At 42.9% G+C, this 21233-nt stretch overlaps 1 protein-coding gene across 4 annotated transcripts in view; it reads left to right on the top strand.

Moving 5' to 3' along the window:
• LOC124126461 (1-phosphatidylinositol 3-phosphate 5-kinase-like) overlaps nt 1-21233 on the top strand; it is a 124995-nt gene that overhangs the window by 19411 nt on the left and 84351 nt on the right. For all 4 annotated transcript variants that reach the window (XM_048382645.1, XM_048382647.1, XM_048382648.1 and 1 more), the window contains 9 exons: nt 503-626; nt 807-964; nt 3687-3916; nt 6705-6845; nt 11524-11595; nt 14570-14693; nt 16620-16800; nt 17190-17369; nt 18629-18769. In XM_048382645.1, coding sequence (XP_048238602.1) covers nt 503-626; nt 807-964; nt 3687-3916; nt 6705-6845; nt 11524-11595; nt 14570-14693; nt 16620-16800; nt 17190-17369; nt 18629-18769 — 1351 coding nt within the window. The remainder of the gene's footprint in view (nt 1-502; nt 627-806; nt 965-3686; nt 3917-6704; nt 6846-11523; nt 11596-14569; nt 14694-16619; nt 16801-17189; nt 17370-18628; nt 18770-21233) is intronic.

The following is a 21233-nucleotide window of genomic DNA, read 5'->3' as shown; positions in this document are numbered from 1 at the left end:
TGCCTGGCTGTTGTAGTATCTCCAGGATGATTGCCTGGCTGTTGTCATATCTCCAGAATGATTGCCTGGCCGTTGTATCTCCAGAATGATTGCCTGGCGGTTCTAGTATCTCCAGAATGATTGGTTGGCTATTGTAGTATCTCCAGAATGATTGCCTGGCTGTTGTAGTATCTCCAGAATGATTGCCTGGCTGTTGTATCTCTAGAATAATTGACTGGCGGGTTCTAGTATCTCCAGAATGATTGGTTGGCTGTTCTAGTATCTCCAGAATGATTGCCTGGCTGTATTATTTTGGAATGATATATAATTTCTCTTTATCACCACATTGCCTTGTCAAACCAAGTACACAAGGCATCATACAGACTCAATCGGAAAAGTGGTTTAGTTGTTTTCAATCAGTTTTAAGCCTGTAATTGGATTATGCTTCCGCCAACTGCTGAAAATGCTTGTTTCTGACTGCCGATTGTGTTAATTGTTGCTCATCCTGCATGTTTCGATGTAGATCTGTGAGCCCCCAGGATACAGGGTCAACTTGTGTACAGAAGAATGTGCCCTTTGACCTGACCCCACATGCAGACTTCTCCATACAAGAATCCCTTCTCCGGGAGAGCAAGATACTCATCCAGGTCAGGTGCAGGCTACAGGCTAGGGAACTGCATTAATGTTATGCAATATTTCAGTTCATATTTAATTCTTGTTTAATTGATGTAATCACTATACTACACCATGCAGTCACTATTTACTGACACACACTATAATGGTTTTGAACCTCATGTTTGTTTGCTGACTGTTTGCATGTTTCCCAGGATTCTATACAGTTGCGAGAATTATGGTGGCAGATGAATGACCTTGTGAGTGGAGTTGAAATGCAGAGTCACCGAGTTCGTCTCCGGACATATCACAAATGCATTATGGGTAAAGAACTTGTCAACTGGCTTCTCACAAATGACAAGGCTGCTAATAGGTTTGTAATCTTCTTGTGAAGTTCCACCTAGTAGGGGTAGTAGTGTAGCCTAGTGATTGTTGTGTTTACCAGGTTGTTGAGATGTTTAGCGACAATGTTCATGTGACCCATCACTTAGATGCAATGTTTAACTATGCCCTGATTGCCTCCAAGTATTTATATATCAGGGCTGATTGATATGTTCTGAGCCTCACATAGAAAGACCTTAAATTGATTTCTCTTCAACATAATCCCCTTCTTCTGTGATACAGTTTTACGAATGATGTTGGAGGGATTTTATCCCACCTTCTCCACACCTGCTATGATGTCATTGTTCGAATGTGTTCCAGCTAGAGCTTTCTTCATGTTTAGGAATGTTTGATAGCGTTCAGAGCCACACTTTTGGATTGTATCCATGGCAGTGACTGTGTGCACTTGAGCATTGTCCTGATGGAAGAGCACACCCTTTCTCAGCTTCCGACGTCATTCCATCCCCGTAATGTCTTCAAACATGCAGCATAACATGCTCCATTTATTGACTGGCTTTTTGGAAGATAGTCCACCATGATGAGAACCTCAGCATCCATGAAGGCCCTAACCTCTCCAGCTGATGGGGCAGTCTCTGCCTTCTTTGGTGGGGTGATGCTTCAGCTTTTTCACTGTGTTGTTGTTTCGACAGGAAGTGGGAAATCGAAGTTTCAGCTATAGTCACACATCATTGCAAGAACCTTCAAACAGAGCTAGATTATCACAAGACAGGCTGTGCCTGGTGTATTTTGGAACAGATGTTAGAAGCTTTGGAACCTAATGAGCTGATACTTTGCAAAAGTTTCCGTGATAATGGAATGTACACTCTGCTGGGAAATGCTGACTGAACAAGTAATATGACACAGTCATTCACCGGTCAGTCATCACCATATCATGGAATCGCTGGATCATTTCTGGTGTTGCATCACATCCAAACAGATCACCGGCCTTCCAGGGTGGGGTTGTCTTCAAGGCTCTTCCTTGACTCTGCTGTTAACCTCTGCTGTATGTTCCTTCGAGGGTGGGGTTGTCTTCAAGGCTCTTCCTTGACTCTGCTGTTAACCTCAGCTGTATGTTCCTTCCAGGGTGGGGTTGTCTTCAAGGCTCTTCCTTGACCCTGCTATTAACCTCAGCTGTATGTTCCTTCCAGGGTGGGGTTGTCTTCAAGGCTCTTCCTTGACCCTGCTGTTAACCCCTGCTGTATGTTCCTTCCAGGATGGGGTTGTCTTCAAGGCTCTTCCTTGACTCTGCTGTTAACCCCTACTGTATGTTCCTTCCAGGGTGGGGTTGTCTTCAAGGCTCTTCCTAGTCTCTGCTGTTAACCTCTACTGTATGTTCATCCCAGGGTGGGGTTTCTTCAAGGCTCTTCCTTGACTCAGCTGTTCACTCCTGCTGTATGTTCCTTCCAGGGTGGCGTTGTCTTCAAGGCTCTTCCTAGACTCTGCTGTTCACTCCTGCTGTATGTTCATCCCAGGGTGGGGTTGTTTTCAAGGCTCTTCCTTGACACTGCTGTTAACCTCTACTGTATGTTCATCCCAGGGTGGGGTTTCTTCAAGGCTCTTCCTAGACTCTGCTGTCCACCCCTGCTGTATGTTCCTTCCAGGGTGGGGTTGTCTTCAAGGCTCTTCCTAGATCCTGCTGTTATCCTCTGCTGTATGTTCCTTCCAGGGTGGGGTTTCTTCAAGGCTCTTCCTTGACTCAGCTGTTCACTCCTGCTGTATGTTCCTTCCAGGGTGGCGTTGTCTTCAAGGCTCTTCCTAGACTCTGCTGTTCACTCCTGCTGTATGTTCATCCCAGGGTGGGGCTGTTTTCAAGGCTCTTCCTTGACACTGCTGTTAACCTCTACTGTATTTTCATCCCAGGGTGGGGTTTCTTCAAGGCTCTTCCTAGACTCTGCTGTCCACCCCTGCTGTATGTTCCTTCCAGGGTGGGGTTGTCTTCAAGGCTCTTCCTAGATCCTGCTGTTATCCTCTGCTGTATGTTCCTTCCAGGGTGGGGTTGTCTTCAAGGCTCTTCCTAGACTCTGCTGTTCACTCCTGCAGTATGTTCATCCCAGGGTGGGGTTTCTTCAAGGCTCTTCCTAGACTCTGCTGTCCACCCCTGCTGTATGTTCCTTCCAGGGTGGGGTTGTCTTCAAGGCTCTTCCTAGATCCTGCTGTTATCCTCTGCTGTATGTTCCTTCCAGGGTGGGGTTGTCTTCAAGGCTCTTCCTTGACTCTACTGTTAATCTCCGCTGTATGTTCCTTCCAGGATGGGGTTGTCTTCAAGGCTCTTCCTTGACTCTGCTGTTAACCTCTCCTGTATGTTCCTTCCAATGTGGGATTTCTTCAAGACTCTTCTAAGACTCAGCTGTTCACCTCTGCTGTATGTTCCTTCGAGGGTGGGGTTTCTTCAAGACTCTTCTAAGACTCAGCTGTTTACCTCTGCTGTATGTTCCTCATGGTTGTCCATTTTCCTGAGGTCACCGACCCCTGCTTCTTTTACTATGTCACAGCGACACAATTTGCTCCATTGTTTTTGTGGCACACCTCCATGACATCATGTAATGTCCAGAACAAAAGGTTCACCATAACTTAATTATTTCTATGTGAGGCTCAGATCTTATCAATTGACCAATGTTTCTCATTATTAAGATACTAGCTCATGTTTCTGTTTTGATTCTGACATGCATCAACTAAGTTGGAGATAGACAGCAACTCCTATATGATGTTTCCAGGGACCAGGCAGTGGCCATTGGTCAAGCTCTGGTGTTTGCCAACTTCCTGGAGCCTGTGTCCAGTCAGCTGCTGGTGTTCCAGGATGATTTCTGCCTGTACAAGCCGGGGGAACATGCCGGCCTGGTGGACTCCACACCCCAAGGCCAGTGTCAGGCCACCGTTGAGGAGACAGCGGCCAGTAGTGAACCACTGTGGTTCAAGGAGATTCAGTCCATGGACAGAGATGACTGTAGGTGGACTGAGAATACAAAATTATTAAGGCTGAATAAAAAAAGGCAATAGCTTTTGAAAATATTGTGCAGGCAGCCCTTTTTATCCCCCACCGGGCCTGAATGGCTGAAGGGGGATTATGTCGTGGCGCAGTCCGTCCGTCCGTCCGTCCGTCCCACAGAGGGTACTAAGCTTGTGAAATCAACTCCTCCTACAGTTTCCAGAGAATATCCCTAACACTCTACACACAAGATGTCGACATGTTGATGATACGCTTATCGCAGTCCCGTTTCATTTCGACTAATTTTGACAGAGTTACTGCCCCTTTTTTATGGAGCTTCATTTGCCTAATTGTGAGAGAGGGTACTAAGCTTGTAAAATCAACTCCTCCTCCAGTTTCCAAAGAATATCCCTGACACTCTACACACAAGATGTCGACATGTTGATGATACGCATATCGCAGTCCCGTTTCATTTCGACTAATTTTGACAGAGTTACTGCCCCTGTTTTACGCGCTTCATTTGCCTAATTGTGAGAGAGGGTACTAAGCTTGTGAAATCAACTCCTCCTCCAGCTTTTAGAGAATATCCCTGACACTCTACACACAAGATGTTGACATGTTGATTATATGCATATCGCAGTCCCATTTCATTTTGACTAATTTTGACAGAGTCACTGCCCCTGTTTTATGGAGCTTCATTTGCCTAAATGTGAGAGAGAGGTACTAAGCTTGTGAAATCAACTCCTCCTACAGTTTCCAGAGAATATCCCTGACACTCTACACACAAGATGTTGACATGTTGATGATAAGCATATCACAGTCCCGTTTCATTTCGACTAATTTTGACAGAGTTACTGCCCCTGTTTTACGGAGCTTCATGAAATCTACTCCTCCTCCAGTTTCCAAAGTATATCACAATATCTAACTATAACTATAACTATAGTTAGTTTCCTTGTATAAGGCTTTTGTGGGTGAGCTACATCCTTATGGCATTAGCATTCAGACTGGATTACTCCAGACAAAATGTTCTGCACAATTTGTTTCAAATGCAGTGCCATCTCCTGTTGTTATTTCATAAAATACAAAGAAAATATAAACTCGATAAAAAAATTCATGCAGGGGATGTTGTGCTCTCAGAGCACTCTTGTTTTGTTTTTTTGTTGGTTGTTTACACACTAGTAAGAATCCAAATCCGTATATCGCTGTGTATAAGGCGGGTTTTTCATAACTAGAATAGGAGGCTTTCAAGGTATGTGTGTGTGGGGGTGGTGGTGGTGGTTTTCGTCTTATACACAGGGTTGAGTATTTTATAGGGGGGGTTCCGCAACACATGGACATTACTGTAGACACGGAACACCGGAAATACCATGTATCTCTGGTTGTTGAAAGAGTTCATAATATATCAGGACTTATGTTGGTAATCTGTTTAATATTTTTATTCAACATTTCATTCAATATTGTTTCAATTCATTTTGGCAAAATCGTATGTGAAGTGATCGGAAGATCGCACAACTCGCCGTTATTCACAGCAACCATGGTCAAATTACCGCTATTGACGCCTTGAAACGAACTTTAGTGGATAGAGAATGGATATATATATCGTAAATGCCATACATTGAATCGCTGAAAGTCATACTTGTTGTAGTTTGACTATTATATGTCAACATTAAGTTTTCGCAATCGCAGGCACATGGACGGTGATTGGTCAAATTCTTCCATTCGAAAACATTTAGGGCAATGGCGATCAGCTGAACCAAAGTGCTACGCTTATGGTTATTAATTTATTTCACATATATATAGTAAAGCTGCAACTACACATTATATTGGAATAAATTATTCCTGACAAAATAATAGTTTCAGATACAATTCTTCCGCTCATTGTATCAAAATTCTTTAAAGTTATATTATTGGCCGAATCACCGGTAGATTCCGAGAAAAGTGTATACAGCTGAATGCTACTTCCGGCTTAGTTTACGAGACAAGATGCATGGTAATGTTAATCTCTGCATATAAAACAATGCCAATCACAACAGGGAAATACAATTTAATCGGCTAATCATTATGTTTAGTGATGTTTTATCTTAAATTTCAAATTTGTACTGACCAAGTTTAAATGATATAATCTGTTCCGTTTCTCTGAATTCGCTGAAGGGCTACGATGTAATTGGTTTTTTTCTGCAGAAGACAAACACATTTATTGCAAATGTAGAGATTTTGTATGCACTAGTGATGTGCTTTATTCGATTGGCTTTATAGCCGGGGTATATAAATTAGCATCAATTTCTCGCTTATTTTACGAGACAAATAACCTCCGCATTGTCCCTCATACAGTACACAAATACCATTGAATTTGTATTTGAATACCATCATCACGTCTAGTGATGTTGTATTGCAAATTTAATTTTTTCATTGACCAAATTTACAAACAGCAAAGCAAGCACACAAACTCCTATTGCCGCCATGACCATAACACACGAGATGCGCAGTAAAGCAGTGCGCATGGAAAGGGAAGTAACTGCACGTTATATTGGATCGCATTGTTTTTAAGTATTGTAGCATTGCACAGTTGAGGTCGTGTGTTCGAGACGCGGAAGATTTAAGGATTTTGTTGTTGTTGAAAATGGAAATAAAAACGAAACATGCGGCAGACTTTATGATGATGCGGCAGTGCCTGAGAACCAGATATTTTTTTTTAGCCTAATGAAAAGATTCCATTTTGTACATTCTTGTAGCAGGTTGTATCATTAAATGTTTGGTCTAAAGATGTTCTTAAATTGTCTAATGATCATAGTTCATCTCTTTTCAGCCTCCATGGGTGAAGACCAGCGGTCAAGCACAACAGACTCTGATCAGAGGAAAAGCATTTCTTCTGAGTCTGGCTCTCGAGCTATCTTCTATGTCAGTGAACGCTCAGACAGTGGCAGTGTGCCCAATGATCTGTCAAAATGTAATTATTCATTTTTAACTCTGAAACATACAAGAATTTTTAAACTTATCCTATCTCACACTATGCATTTCTTCTTATTCTTCGATCTTGGTGTGGAAACATCATAGAACAAAGTTTCCAACTTCAAAAACACCACTCACCCAAACACACCCCATACATCACCAAATCACCACTGTGATCATGGTTCACGCACCACTAAAATCCTGTGCTACAAGACCCCAGTGACCTGATCACCTGAAATATCCAGCACCCTCATTCTCAATTCTATCGCTATGGCGTTCGGACGTTATACTTGAACAGAGAATTTTATTTTTTGTACATATAAAATTTAAATATACAACTTCACTACTAAAGTTTACCGTTACCATGAAGAGTGTGTGGTATTAATAACTATGTCTACTGTGTATAGCCTTGTCAGAACTGGATCTCAACTTACTTAGCTAAGTGTTCGATAAAGGTGACTGTTCGTTGGTTCAAGGCATTGTTTATGGTTTTCGTGCATGTTGTTTTTTCCTCTGCTTTGAAACCCAAACGATTGTGTTATCCCCTGTGGCTGTACCTTCGTTTTCTTGCTTAACAAGATATTAATCAATTCGGCGATGGTTACATCGCTGTCCATTGAGGAGAATCGCTTTCCGTCTCGTTTGACTGCTGTGATTCCCACCTCTGTGCGGACCACACCCCTGTGCATGTGTCCGCTCCCTGGCTTCTACAGTCGTCTCGCTTTTAAATGGCTAGTGTATGGTTCTGTCGTCTGTATCCCTTCACCTAGACGAACTTTTAGTCTATGAAATCTTATTAAACAAATCCTTTCCCGATGCCGATACATGTGTGAAATAAAGTTAGCTAGAACTGGCTAAATATGCCTTTGTATACATATCTATACTGAACAACAAAAGTTCCTGTGACATTGAATAAGATTTATTGCAAAGTTATGGTTTTTACCAAATCTGAAACAATTTCGGTTTGCAACAGATAAAAGACTTCTGTAAGTGTTCAAATGGTTTAATTTGCCATACTGACTTCAGAAAATGCGTGATTTCATAAAAAACATGAGCATGCCAAAATTTCAATTTACAAATCAATAGCGTGTGTGTCCACCTCTGGTTGCGATGCAAGCAACACATCTTCGTCTCATCGAATGGACCAGGCCTCGCACAAAGTCCTGTTGGATATCTGTCCATATCTGCTGGAGCATGTTTCGAAGTTCCTGGAGTGTCTGTGGAACACGTGGTTGATGTCGAAGGCGCCGATCCATTTCATCCCACATGTGCTCGATTGGTGAGAGATCAGGGGAGCGAGCCGGCCAGGGGATGACATTCACGTTGTTGAAGAGAATCCTGAACAAGTCAGCAATATGAGGCCGGGCGTTGTCATGTTGAAAGGTAATGCCTGGGCCATGACGACGCAAAAACGATAGAACAACAGGGCCGATGATCTCGTCGTGGTAGTGCTGTCCAATGAGATTTCCCTCTACCACTATCAAATGCGCCCTCTGCCCTGCTGTAATCCGACCCCATACCAAAACGCTGCCGCCCCCGAACCGATCTTCTTCCATGACACAATGATTGAAGTAACGTTCACCTCGACGTTGGTACACTCGAATCCGTCCATCGCTGTGGCTGAGGTGAAAACGAGACTCGTCAGTGAATAGAACTTGTCCCAACTGCATGGCCGTCCAGCGTAGACACTGTCTGCACCACTGTAGACGTGCTTGACAGTGGTTTCCTGTCAAAATGGGACGTCTGGCGGGTGTTCTGGCAACAATCCCTGCACATCTGAGGCGACGACGTAGGGTTTGTGAAGATATTCGTCGAATGCCAGGGATGCTTCTTGCAGTCACTGTTGCTTGCTGGAATCGATTTCGTAGGTGTGTTGTTCGAATCCAGTTGTCTTGTCGATTATTGGTTACGCGTGGCCTGCCACTCCGAGGATGGTCTCTGACTGTTGGTCTCCAACGTTGCCATAAACACCAAATGGTGTTTCGGTGGACGTTAAATTGTCTTGCAACATCATGTTGACTCGATCTTGCTTCAAGCATACCAATGGCTCACAGACACTCATTTTCGGACAGGCGTGGCATTTCGTAATGTTGAATAATTGCGTAATTTTGTTGTTTTTCTGAGTGTTTGTTCTCAGCACAATGCTAAACAATGCATATGGAATCCCGTAAACGCACGTTTTTATACCCATTCTTGGGTAGTGAAATGCATGGGGCTTGCATAAAAGTCAACTTTTGCATGAAATGCATGCTTTTCTGTAGCAGTTGCGTTTTTTTGACTTGATTCCATACATGTACTACAATATTGAAAACCAAACTTAACGTGTTTGAAAAATGAACTAAAATATTGATGTCACAGGAACATTTGTTGTTGAGTATAGTTTGTTGTTTTGTTTGTTTTTGTTGTTTCTTCTCACATGAAATAACAATATTCCACAGTCATTGTGTTGGACTACAGCCCTTTACTCAGCTTTGGAAGTCAAGCCGCATCAACACATCGATACATCGACACATGGGTTAATCGATACATCGACACATCTTCCAATCAAGAACTCGTCCACTTTACCTGCAGGAAGCCTCGGTGGCTGAGTGGGTTAGTTCGCTGACTTTGTGTGCTGAGGATTAGGTCCCTTACTCTGGCAGTGTGGGTTCGAATCACGGACGGTAGTCAACCCCATACAGTTTGAGAATATGTTCTTTACTGAGAAGATGTTATCCCAGATATAACTTTTGTTAGATAAAACAGATGAACAACAGATCGTCCTCAGTCATAAGATCATCATTCTTCCACAGAATCAACAGACCTCTCTCTCTTCGTGCATCGGTCAGAAGCAGACAGCTCTACCACATCAATTATCTGGAATATGAATCTGTAATCCGGGCAATATTTAATTGGACCCCACAGTCAAGAAACCAACATCTGATCATCGGGACACTCATTTCAACTGTGGCATACACTATACACCTTCAAGGCACGATGAAATCAGAGACTCCCCTACAGTTGACTTTTCACCTTTAGTAGACAAGCTCAACTTACCTTTAAAGGCAAGACATATACCGGGAGCGGCAAATGGATTAGCAGACACCTTATCCAGACCAGCCAGACTATCACCAACAGAATGGAAGCTACAGCCGAAACATTCCAACTGGCAATAAAAGAAAAGGTTGTCTACTAGTAACCCTATTTGCATCAGATAACATTGTGTCACCAGCACCGGGCCCACTAGCCTGGTCAGTCGATACTCTGACAATGTCATGGGAGGACCTAAACGCGTATGCGTTTCCCCCACCAGCCTTGATACCACGGATACTACAAGATTCTACACACAAGCTACCTACAACTGCTGTTGGTACCGCCCTTTGACCGACAAGAACTTGGGTTCCAGAGCTCGTCGAACTGGCAGTGATTCCACTACTAAGACTTCCAAACTGGTCACATCTATTGCTACATCCTCCCTCCAAACAGGTCCATCCAAGACCAGAATTTCATATATGGAGTATATCAAGAGCAGTCTCGTAAGAGGATTTTCCATTAGAGCAGCTAAGGCAACCTCTTTAGCACTTTGTCAATCAACGAGAATCTCTGTGACGATAAATGGAAAAGTTTCCAACAGTTTGCTAGATCCAGGGTTTTCTGCAGCCAAGCTACTACACCACAACTAGCAGATTACCTATGTCACTTAAGAAGTACAAGGCAGCTTATGGTTTGACAGTGGGCACTTACTGGGGAGCGATCAGTTCTGCACCAACAACTCATTAATGGGATAAAACTGGCTACAGTTCCCGAACCGATGGATCTACACAGATCTTTCAGACTGCGAGTAATTCAGGCGTTACCATGACTTCAGGCTCCAAGGTTTCCACTGTTGTTGACCTTCGGACATTGATTCGCTCATACCACCTTACGGACCAATCTTCCAGACTTGGCCCTCAAGCATGGGATCTCCCTGTCTTCTTCCGTCACTTCTCCTGGCTGACTATGAACTCACTTGTGGATAAAACCTCGAACTTTACGTTCATGATGATCTTCTTGATTGTGCTGGCTCCTGCAGCTGGTGTTAGAGGGACACGTGCTTAGACGTTGGTTGTAATCCTTGTAAAAGCCTTTGAATTTTCCTGATTAGTTCCAGCTTCCTCGTGTAGGTCTCACGGTTGAGGTCCTTACAGGCTAAGGTATCTGCGCCCCACCATCCAACCGTGGTATAAATGCATAGTGTGAGATAGGATAAGTTTAAAAATTTGTAAATTTTCTAATAAATTGTATATTTATATATTTATCCTATCTCGCATGCTAAGTGCCCACCCAACCATCCCCGCATCACAGTTACACCAGCCTGTACACTCTAGATTGTGAATGAGGGTGCGGGATATGTCAGGTGATCAGGTCGCTGGGGTCGTGTCGCATGTGATTTTAGTGGTGCGTGAACCATGATCACAGTGGTGATGTATGGGATGTGTTTGAGTGAGTGGTGTTTTTGAAGCTGGAAACTTTGTTCTAGGGCGTTTCCACACCAAGATCGAAGAATAAGAAGAAATGCATAGTGTGAGATAGGATAAGTATATGAATATACAATTTATTAGATAATTTAAAATTTTGTTAGAATTATTCAGCATGAAATTTGTGAAGTTAACATGTTTAGGTGTGATTTTGTTATGCACTGCCATCATGTGTTTTAGTGGCAGCCGTGACCCGAGATGGCTTGGATGAACCCCTGCCAAGCACTGGGCTGTCTGATGACTTTCTCAAAGGTATCTGTGTTGACTACAATTCAAATGATAATGTCATGCATGTAATATGGCATTTTTGCATTGCATACCTCCTTGGCCAGTGATTTGTATAATTGTAACTGATAATACGAAAGAGTTTGTAATGAAAGAAGGTGAAAATATAGAGCTCATCTGTAACACCACACCGACTCTGTGCCATTTCTATGTTAGGATGGAGGTAATGGCTGTTGTGTAACACCACACCGACTCTGTGCCATTTCTATGTTAGGATGGAGGTAATGGCTGTTGTGTAACACCACACTGACTCTGTGCCACATCTATGTTGGGATGGGGGTAATGGCTGTTGTGTAACACCACACTGACTCTGTGCTACTTCTATGTTGGGATGGGGGTAATGGCTGTTGTGTAACACCACACTGACTCTGTGCTACTTCTATGTTGGGATGGGGGTAATGGCTGTTGTGTAACACCACACTGACTCTGTGCTACTTCTATGTTAGGATGGAGGTAATGGCTGTTGTGTAACACCACACTGACTCTGTGCCACTTCTATGTTGGGATGGGGGTAATGGCTGTTGTGTAACGGGTGCAGGCTAAAACGGCACCTCAGCAAAACATCACCGATTTCTCTGGCGAAAATGGCACCGCATTTGGCGAAAACGGCTACTATGTGTCGGGCGAAAACGGAACCTCTATCTATGTTTAATAACGATAACAACGATTTTTGTAGTAATATATAGGGTTTATTTACATGGTATTTGATGTATTGAGTACATCTGAAGCCGTAATGTGAACATCCGATAGGTTTGGTACTCTCATTTCATACGATCACCTCTTCAATGACGGGAGCTACGCATTTCACACGGCGGAAAGGGAAGTCAGTACGGCAAATTTCCATATAACGGGCCCATAGAAAGTCCGGTTCCACTGGTCACAGTTATCACATGATACAGCATGTTGATTTTTTTTCTGTCATTCTTCTCGCATGCAACACATCGAAAGGCCATTGTGAATAGTTGTGATCTGACAGCACCATGTTAGGCCTATTAAATACAGTTTCAGCTTAAATTGAGTAAAGGTTCTTAAAACTTCAAAGCGTATAGTGAATAAAAGTCGGTGAGTAAATTGGAGTAGGGGGCTAATTTCTTATTTGTTTTATTTCACAATTAGTTGTGTTTGTAAGAGACGATGTGAGTTTAATTTCTATTATCTTTCGTCAAAGCATGTTATGTTTTCACCATAAGTTGAGTTGCGTATAAGCTAAGTTGGATTATAGTTGGAGCAGAGGCTAATTTCTAATGTAAACTTGTTTTAACATCTCACAATTATTGGCCTTTGCAAGTTACAATGTAAGTGTAATATCATTCATTTGACCAAGGTAAAAAAAAAAAAAAAGGTGCCGTTTTCGCTCCAGTCGAGGTGCCGTTTTCGCCAATCGGTGCCGTTTTCGCCCGGTGACGTTTTGCTGAGGTGCCGTTTTCGCTATAACCCTTGTGTAACACCACACTGACTCTGTGCTACATCTATGTTGGGATGGGGGTAATGGCTGTTGTGTAACACCACACCGACTCTGTGCCACATCTATGTTAGGATGGAGGTAATGGCTGTTGTGTAACACCACACCGACTCTGTGCCATTTCTATGTTAGGATGGAGGTAATGGCTGTTGTGTAACACCACACTGACTCTGTGCCACATCTATGTTGGGATGGGGGTAATGGCTGTTGTGTAACACCACACTGACTCTGTGCTACTTCTATGTTAGGATGGGGGTAATGGCTGTTGTGTAACACCACACTGACTCTGTGCTACATCTATGTTGGGATGGGGGTAATGGCTGTTGTGTAACACCACACTGACTCTGTGCCACTTCTATGTTGGGATTGGGGTAATGGCTGTTGTGTAACACCACACTGACTCTGTGCCACTTCTATGTTGGGATTGGGGTAATGGCTGTTGTGTAACACCACATTGACTCTGTGCTACTTCTATGTTAGGATGGGGGTAATGGCTGTTGTGTAACACCACACTGACTCTGTGCCACTTCTATGTTGGGATGGGGGTAATGGCTGTTGTGTAACACCACACTGACTCTGTGCTACATCTAAGTTGGGATGGAGGTAATGGCTGTTGTGTAACACCACACTGACTCTGTGCTACTTCTATGTTGGGATGGGGGTAATGGCTGTTGTGTAACACCACACTGACTCTGTGCCACTTCTATGTTGGGATGGGGGTAATGGCTGTTGTGTAACACCACACTGACTCTGTGCCACTTCTATGTTGGGATGGGGGTAATGGCTGTTGTGTAACACCACACTGACTCTGTGCTACATCTATGTTAGGATGGGGGTAATTGCTGTTGTGTAACACCACACTGACTCTGTGCCACTTCTATGTTGGGATGGGGGTAATGGCTGTTGTGTAACACCACACTGACTCTGTGCCACTTCTATGTTAGGATGGGGGTAATGGCTGTTGTGTAACACCACACTGACTCTGTGCTACTTCTATGTTGGGATGGGGGTAATGGCTGTTGTGTAACACCACACTGACTCTGTGCCAACTCTATGTTGGGATGGGGGTAATGGCTGTTGTGTAACACCACACTGACTCTGTGCCACTTCTATGTTGGGATGGGGGTAATTGCTGTTGTGTAACACCACACTGACTCTGTGCCACTTCTATGTTGGGATTGGGGTAATGGCTGTTGTGTAACACCACACTGACTCTGTGCCACTTCTATGTTGGGATGGGGGTAATGGCTGTTGTGTAACACCACACTGACTCTGTGCTACTTCTATGTTGGGATGGGGGTAATGGCTGTTGTGTAACACCACACTGACTCTGTGCCACTTCTATGTTGGGATGGGGGTAAAGGGAGATGTGTAACACCACACTGACTAATCTTCACATCTATTGATGATCACATGATATTCGTCCCACATCATTACGCTGACCATATGACTTCCCTTCACTGTCTCTCTGTGCAACAGGTTCCCTGTTTGTGGGGAAGTCGGTCCCTGCCTCAGCTGACACCATCACCTGCCCCCACGGCTGGAGGAATGCCGACCAGCTCCGTGAAGAGAATGGAGAGAAACTTGCATATGAACGGCTCAGGTTGGTACAGTTATTTACTACAGCAATATATTTTGAATTTTCAAAAACAGAATTATTTCTTATCCTGATACAATACAGAACCAAAAACGTGCTTTTTCTACACATACGACGTCCATGAATACCATTTTTTCTACCTTGACTACATTTGATCTTGGAAGTGACAGCCATGATAATTACATTGCTGTTCAGCACTGTATCCTGTCGCGCCCAGGCGTCTTCACCCTGCACAATCATGGTTAGCACTTCAATGTCACCTTGACTGACTTCCACTAGTGTCTCTTATCTTGAATGACATTGGACACACCTCTGAGGTTGTCCACGAGTTCCCGAACATACCTTTGATCCAGCAACTGGCGCTTTATCTGTAACACTCCACCTGGGATCTGTGTTCCTCCTGGGACCTGCGTCCATTTTTGGGATTGACTCCTAAAAGGGGGCCATCGTGGGATCCAATCACCACAGCCTTTTACCCCAACCTTTTTTGGCCATGAAGATGACACCTCTCTTCGTCCTGGGTTGCCGAGCGCCATCTTCCATGTGGACTTTTGCAATTTTTTAATGTTGTTATTCACTCCAACTTGAGATTCTGATCCTCTGGGTCTCGTATATCAAAGGTTCAAAGGTACTTGACCATGCAGCCTAGTTTTGCATGTTTGAGTAAGTATGTGACAGGCAATGACAGGCAATACATGCCCACCTGGCTGTTGCCCGTCAAGCTACGTGCTGATGAGGGGGCAGTGAAGTATCACGGACAGATAACTCCTGTAACGAAGGGCTATGGGATGGAAAAGGTTTTTGGTTCTGTGTTATGTGATCAAAGAGAGGAAGGAAATTGTAATATATATGCGGGGTAAGGATACAGATATCATGAATATCCAAATTCATGTAATATTCTCCATTTGATAAGATAGTTGCAGGTCTCAGGTGGGTATTTTGGTTGGATGAATAAGTCACCTTACATGACCACCAGTGAAGAGCACTGAAGCACATGATGACTCCTATGGCATGTGACCCAGTAATTAATGGGTACCCAGTAGGATGAGATGGTAACGTAACTGTTAACCTTCTACAGCATCACAGACAGCTTGAGTTGTATGAGGCCAGGGAGCAGAGCATACTGATCAATTGACCGGGATAATAACAGTGCACTTTGAGCATGATATCCAGATTGTAAAAGCACAATACATATAAACTATTCGAGTTAGAGAAATGAAATTTTACACACTGATGTCATGATCTCAAATGAGTTGCTGTTGTACATTCATTTTTTACAGAGTTATGGGCCTTGCTCTTTGCTTTTCAACTGTGTGAAATGGGGACAAGTTTTTCTCAGAAACTACTTAAGTTACATTAATGAAAGTTTGCATGCTCATCTAAGAGAATGAGTTCGAAAATTGGTCAAACAGTCAATTATATTTTTACAGACTTACAGGACTTGATCAATGTTATTTCACTAAGTGCATAGTGCGTGAAATGGGAACAAGTTTACTCAGAAACTACTGAAGTTGCATGAATGAAGGTTTGCATGCTTATTCTTGGAGATACTTGTCAAGACTTAGTTTAAATTGGTCCCTTTAAATTATTTGTTTACAGAGTTACAGCCCCTGATCCATGTTATTTTACTGGGTGCAAATTATCTCAGGAACTACTGAAATTAGTTATTTTATTGTTAATATTCACTTCTATATGAACATTTAAATTTCTAATGTGCCCCATGACGCAGGATAGTGATAACACTGTTTTGTTGTTGCTGTTGTTATTATGATTAACAACCTCAGCAGTGATTTGTGGGCATTACTTCTGTAAATGTACCACAATCTCACACATTCTGAGGCAGACTTCTGCAGATTACTTTGCTTTGACTTAACATGGACAAATGTGTGTTTGTGGGGCTCATGTGATACATCCTATGTTGTCTGTATCCAGCAAAGCCCACTCGGAGATGTGGGATGCTATGTTGAAGCAGTTGCTGAGTCAGCATGGTCTGTCTCTGGGTTGGCAGCAGGTCATCTCCTACATCATCCTCCAGGTCAGCCGCTTCGTGCGGCCTGACGTCCAGGTCGAGGGAGATGACCCGGACATCAGGAAGTACATCCACATTAAGAAGGTGAGAACACTCGACACATTGTAGGTTCGGCCATTGCCAACACTGACGTATATGTTGTTTTGTTTTAATAGGTTTTCTTATTTCATTCATTTTCTAAATTTTGTACAAATGCATCATTCTTAATAAATATTGATTAAAAACTCTCTTGGCAAAAGTTGTCAACAAGGAATGAGATAGTATCCTGTATATTTTCACATTTTCACTAAGAACAAGAGAGGTATTCATGCATCATGGTGAGTCTGGAATATTCCCAGGTTTTAAAGCCCATTTATCACATTTGTGACATACTTTCAGTTTAATTTTACAGTCATTGTTTAATAGTCGGGAAAATAGTGAATTTAGTGAACAAAATCCACTTTTATGCTCTGTATAAGATATTTCTGCTTCAGATTCCTGGAGATCTTAAGCAGGACACATTCATGTTGCATGGTGTGGTGTTCACCAAGAACATAGCCCACAAGAAGATGCAACAGCAGATTCCAAACCCCCAGATCCTCCTCCTTAAGGGGGCCATTGAGTACCAGAGAGTGGAGAACAAGTTCTCCTCCCTGGAACCTCAGATACTGCAGGTCAGACTCTATACCATGTTCTTCTCCCAGTTGTCTGTTAGTATGGAGTATTAGAGGTATACAACAGGTTCTCCTCACTGGAACCCCAGATACTGCAGGTCAGACTCTATACCATGTTCTTCTCCCAGTTGTCTGTTAGTATGGAGTATTAGAGGTATACAACAGGTTCTCCTCACTGGAACCCCAGATACTGCAGGTCAGACTCTATACCATGTTCTTCTCCCAGTTGTCTGTTAGTATGGAGTATTAGAGGTATACAACAGGTTCTCCTCCCTGGAACCCAAGATACTGCAGGTCAGACTCTATACCATGTTCTTCTCCCAGTTGTCTGTTAGTATGGAGTATTAGAGGTATACAACAGGTTCTCCTCCCTGGAACCCCAGATATGCAGGTCAGACTCTATACCATGTTCTTCTCCCAGTTGTCTGTTAGTATGGAGTATTAGAGGTATACAACAGGTTCTCCTCCCTGGAACCCCAGATACTGCAGGTCAGACTCTATACCATGTTCTTCTCCCAGTTGTCTGTTAGTATGGAGTATTAGAGGTATACAACAGGTTCTCCTCCCTGGAACCCCAGATACTGCAGGTCAGACTCTATACCATGTTCTTCTCCCAGTTGTCTGTTAGTATAGAGTATTAGAGGTATACAACAGGTTCTCCTCCCTGGAACCCCAGATACTGCAGGTCAGACTCTATACCATGTTCTTCTCCCAGTTGTCTGTTAGTATGGAGTATTAGAGGTATACAACAGGTTCTCCTCCCTGGAACCCCAGATACTGCAGGTCAGACTCTATACCATGTTCTTCTCCCAGTTGTCTGTTAGTATGGAGTATTAGAGGTATACAACAGGTTCTCCTCCCTGGAACCCCAGATACTGCAGGTCAGACTCTATACCATGTTCTTCTCCCAGTTGTCTGTTAGTATGGAGTATTAGAGGTATACAACAGGTTCTCCTCCCTGGAACCTCAGATACTGCAGGTCAGACTCTATACCATGTTCTTCTCCCAGTTGTCTGTTAGTATGGAGTATTAGAGGTATACAGGTTCTCCTCCCTGGAACCTCAGATACTGCAGGTCAGACTCTGTACCATGTTCGTCATCCAGTTGTCTGTTAGTATGGAGTATTAGAGGTATACAACAGGTTCTCCTCCCTGGAACCTCAGATACTGCAGGTAATTGACATACAAGGATTGTTTGTGTATTCTTGTAGCATGTTGATGTTTCCTCTCAGGCTTGTGTCTGGTACTTGTGTATTGTAGGAGAGGGAGTTTCTGAAGAACAGTGTTGCAAAGATTGCAGCATTCCGTCCGAGTGTGCTGATCGTGGAGAAGTCCGTGTCGAGACTGGCACAGGAGTTCCTCCTGGACGTGGGCATCACCTTGGTCTTCAATGTCAAACAGGTGGGCAGCGAAACAGTTCGACAGAGTCAGGGGATTCCACATTCTTAAGTTGTAAAAATATTAATAGGCATTGTCAAGAAAATCTAGAAAGCAGCATCCGTATATTCAGTTCATCGTGTCATAGTTAGTATTGGTATGGTATTTGTACTGTTGTTGCAGCCATGATATAGTGGTGTTAGGGTGTGTGTTACATAAACCACAGGCTACGGGTTGTGAGGTACAATCTGTTTATTCCAGCAAAGTGGACGAAGGCACTCTGTAATAATAATAGAAATAAACAATATACTCGATTTAAAATCACACGTGGTCAACTTATCATCATTATGAACTAAGTACATAAATGCGCATATATATCATCATATACAGGTATTACACAGTAATGCATTACACAAATGACTTTATATGATTACATGTTTACATGTGATGAACAAAGTATCTGTTGACATGAAGACTATAAAAAATAACATGGCCTAATAATGAAACAGACCATAGAGTCTGTACAAAGAAACCTACCCTGTGGGTGACACGGGAGTGTGTCCACGCACCAAGTAGCCCGACAGCCAACTCGTATAGTAAACCTATATAAGGGATAATACATTGATCAAGGGCTACCATTCTACTAAGTGAAACATATATACATAATAGTGACCACCACAATGAAAGTCTACTATTTTATCAACAATACAGGATTCATGATATATCAATATTACACCATACAGTAAACAGTTACAAAACAATAATTTCTAGCCAGCATATTGACCAGATTAAACATAGAAAACAAACCATACGCACATTCATACAGGTTAAATGGTAGATTGTGTATATACTTACACTAGGTTGATCATGAACATATTTATACCTATTTTATATATGATTTATATTAGACTTTAATTTACAATTTATATAACAACTAAAATGTATACTAACTAACCTTTTTAGTTGTGCACAAATCAAGCAGGTGTACAATCCTCATTCAGTGATAGTGTGACTGGTTAGTAACATGGCGGATGACATGTATATTTGAAAACAGGACCAATCAAGTGAGAAGCTTGGCCTGGGCTATTGTTAAACACCAAAGACAATGACATGAAAATAGACCAAACCAAATACCCTTGTAACCAAAATGTGACCAGCCCTGTGACACAGAACTGTGCAGTAAACATAAAAGCAAGAGACAGACGGACTGACAACTAATTTCAACTTGTATATATATAAACCAATCGTCGTCTGCTGGATCACTAAAACCTGAAATAAGATTAAAATGATTAATTATACATTTATGTACACGACATAACTTAACTAAATAAATCCCTGTTACACATTTCCCCCCCTGCAACAAAATGGTGTCCACATCATTTGCTGCATCCAGAGATAAGGTTGAGAAGTGTGTTACGAGCACTGACATCATCCAGCACACCGGTTCCAATCAGAGATGCCAGGTACTCTGCTCGTCTCCTCCAGTCTGTATCCATGGTAACTGACATGACATAATCTCCACTTTCCATCCACTGTGGTCTACTTCTTTCACGGGTGGATCTTCTTGGGGGTGGAGGGTTATCTGTCGGTGCGACGTCATCATCACCTGTATCCCGATCTGGTGTTTCTTCCGAAACTACAGGCGTGACGTCTTGAAGCACTGTGACGTCATCGGGAGAAGCTTCCTCTGAAGATGATTCCTCTTCCTGCTCTTGATCTGGAGTAGGTAGATCTGTCGATTCCTCTGCATCATCATCCATCGCAGTGGCTCTTGTGTCCTCCTCTGTTATAACCTCAGTTGGCCCATCGACTGCTTCAGCACTCGAAACTGACGGTTGGAATGAAGTGATGGGGACTATCACAGATTCTTCGTCACTATCTTCAGGATCAGGTTCTTTTCCTTGTAATCTCCGTGATGATCTTGTCTTAGAGAGTGGTGCTGATGGTAAAACCCTACGTAGCTTTGGCACTGTCTTAGATGCTGGTGCTGGTAAAGTTCTACGTGGCTTTGGCACTGGAATATCCTGTTGATGTAGAGATCCTACAGGAAGCAAGAGATTCCTATGTAGGGTCTTTCTTCGTCCTTCACCATTCTCTTTCCCTACTTGGTATACGGGTACAGATGCATTTGGCTGGTTGATCACAACATAGACATCGTTTTCCCATTTATCAGCGATTTTATGGCGGCCTTCAAAGGCTACAATCTTCACTAGTACTCTGTCGCCTATGTCCAAAACAGCAGCTCTGGCTCGTTGATCGTAATTCTCCTTCTGCTTGTTCTGTGATATCTTCGCTTTTTCCGCAGCCAGTTCATATGCCTGTTGTAGTCTCTTTCTCAATGACTCTGTATACTTGAGCATAGATCTTGGCTTTACTGGGTCTATGTCAAGGCCAAAGGCTAAATCTATGGGAAGTCTTGGGTGTCTTCCAAACATGAGAAAGTATGGAGAGTGCTTGGTGGTCTCATGCCTTGTACAGTTATAGGCAT

This window comes from Haliotis rufescens, unplaced genomic scaffold (genome assembly GCF_023055435.1).
Source record: "Haliotis rufescens isolate VD_foot unplaced genomic scaffold, xgHalRufe1.0.p SCAF_4, whole genome shotgun sequence".
Taxonomy (NCBI): domain Eukaryota; kingdom Metazoa; phylum Mollusca; class Gastropoda; order Lepetellida; family Haliotidae; genus Haliotis; species Haliotis rufescens.
Note: the sequence above shows the minus strand (reverse complement) of the source record. Positions and strands in the feature narration are given on the sequence as shown.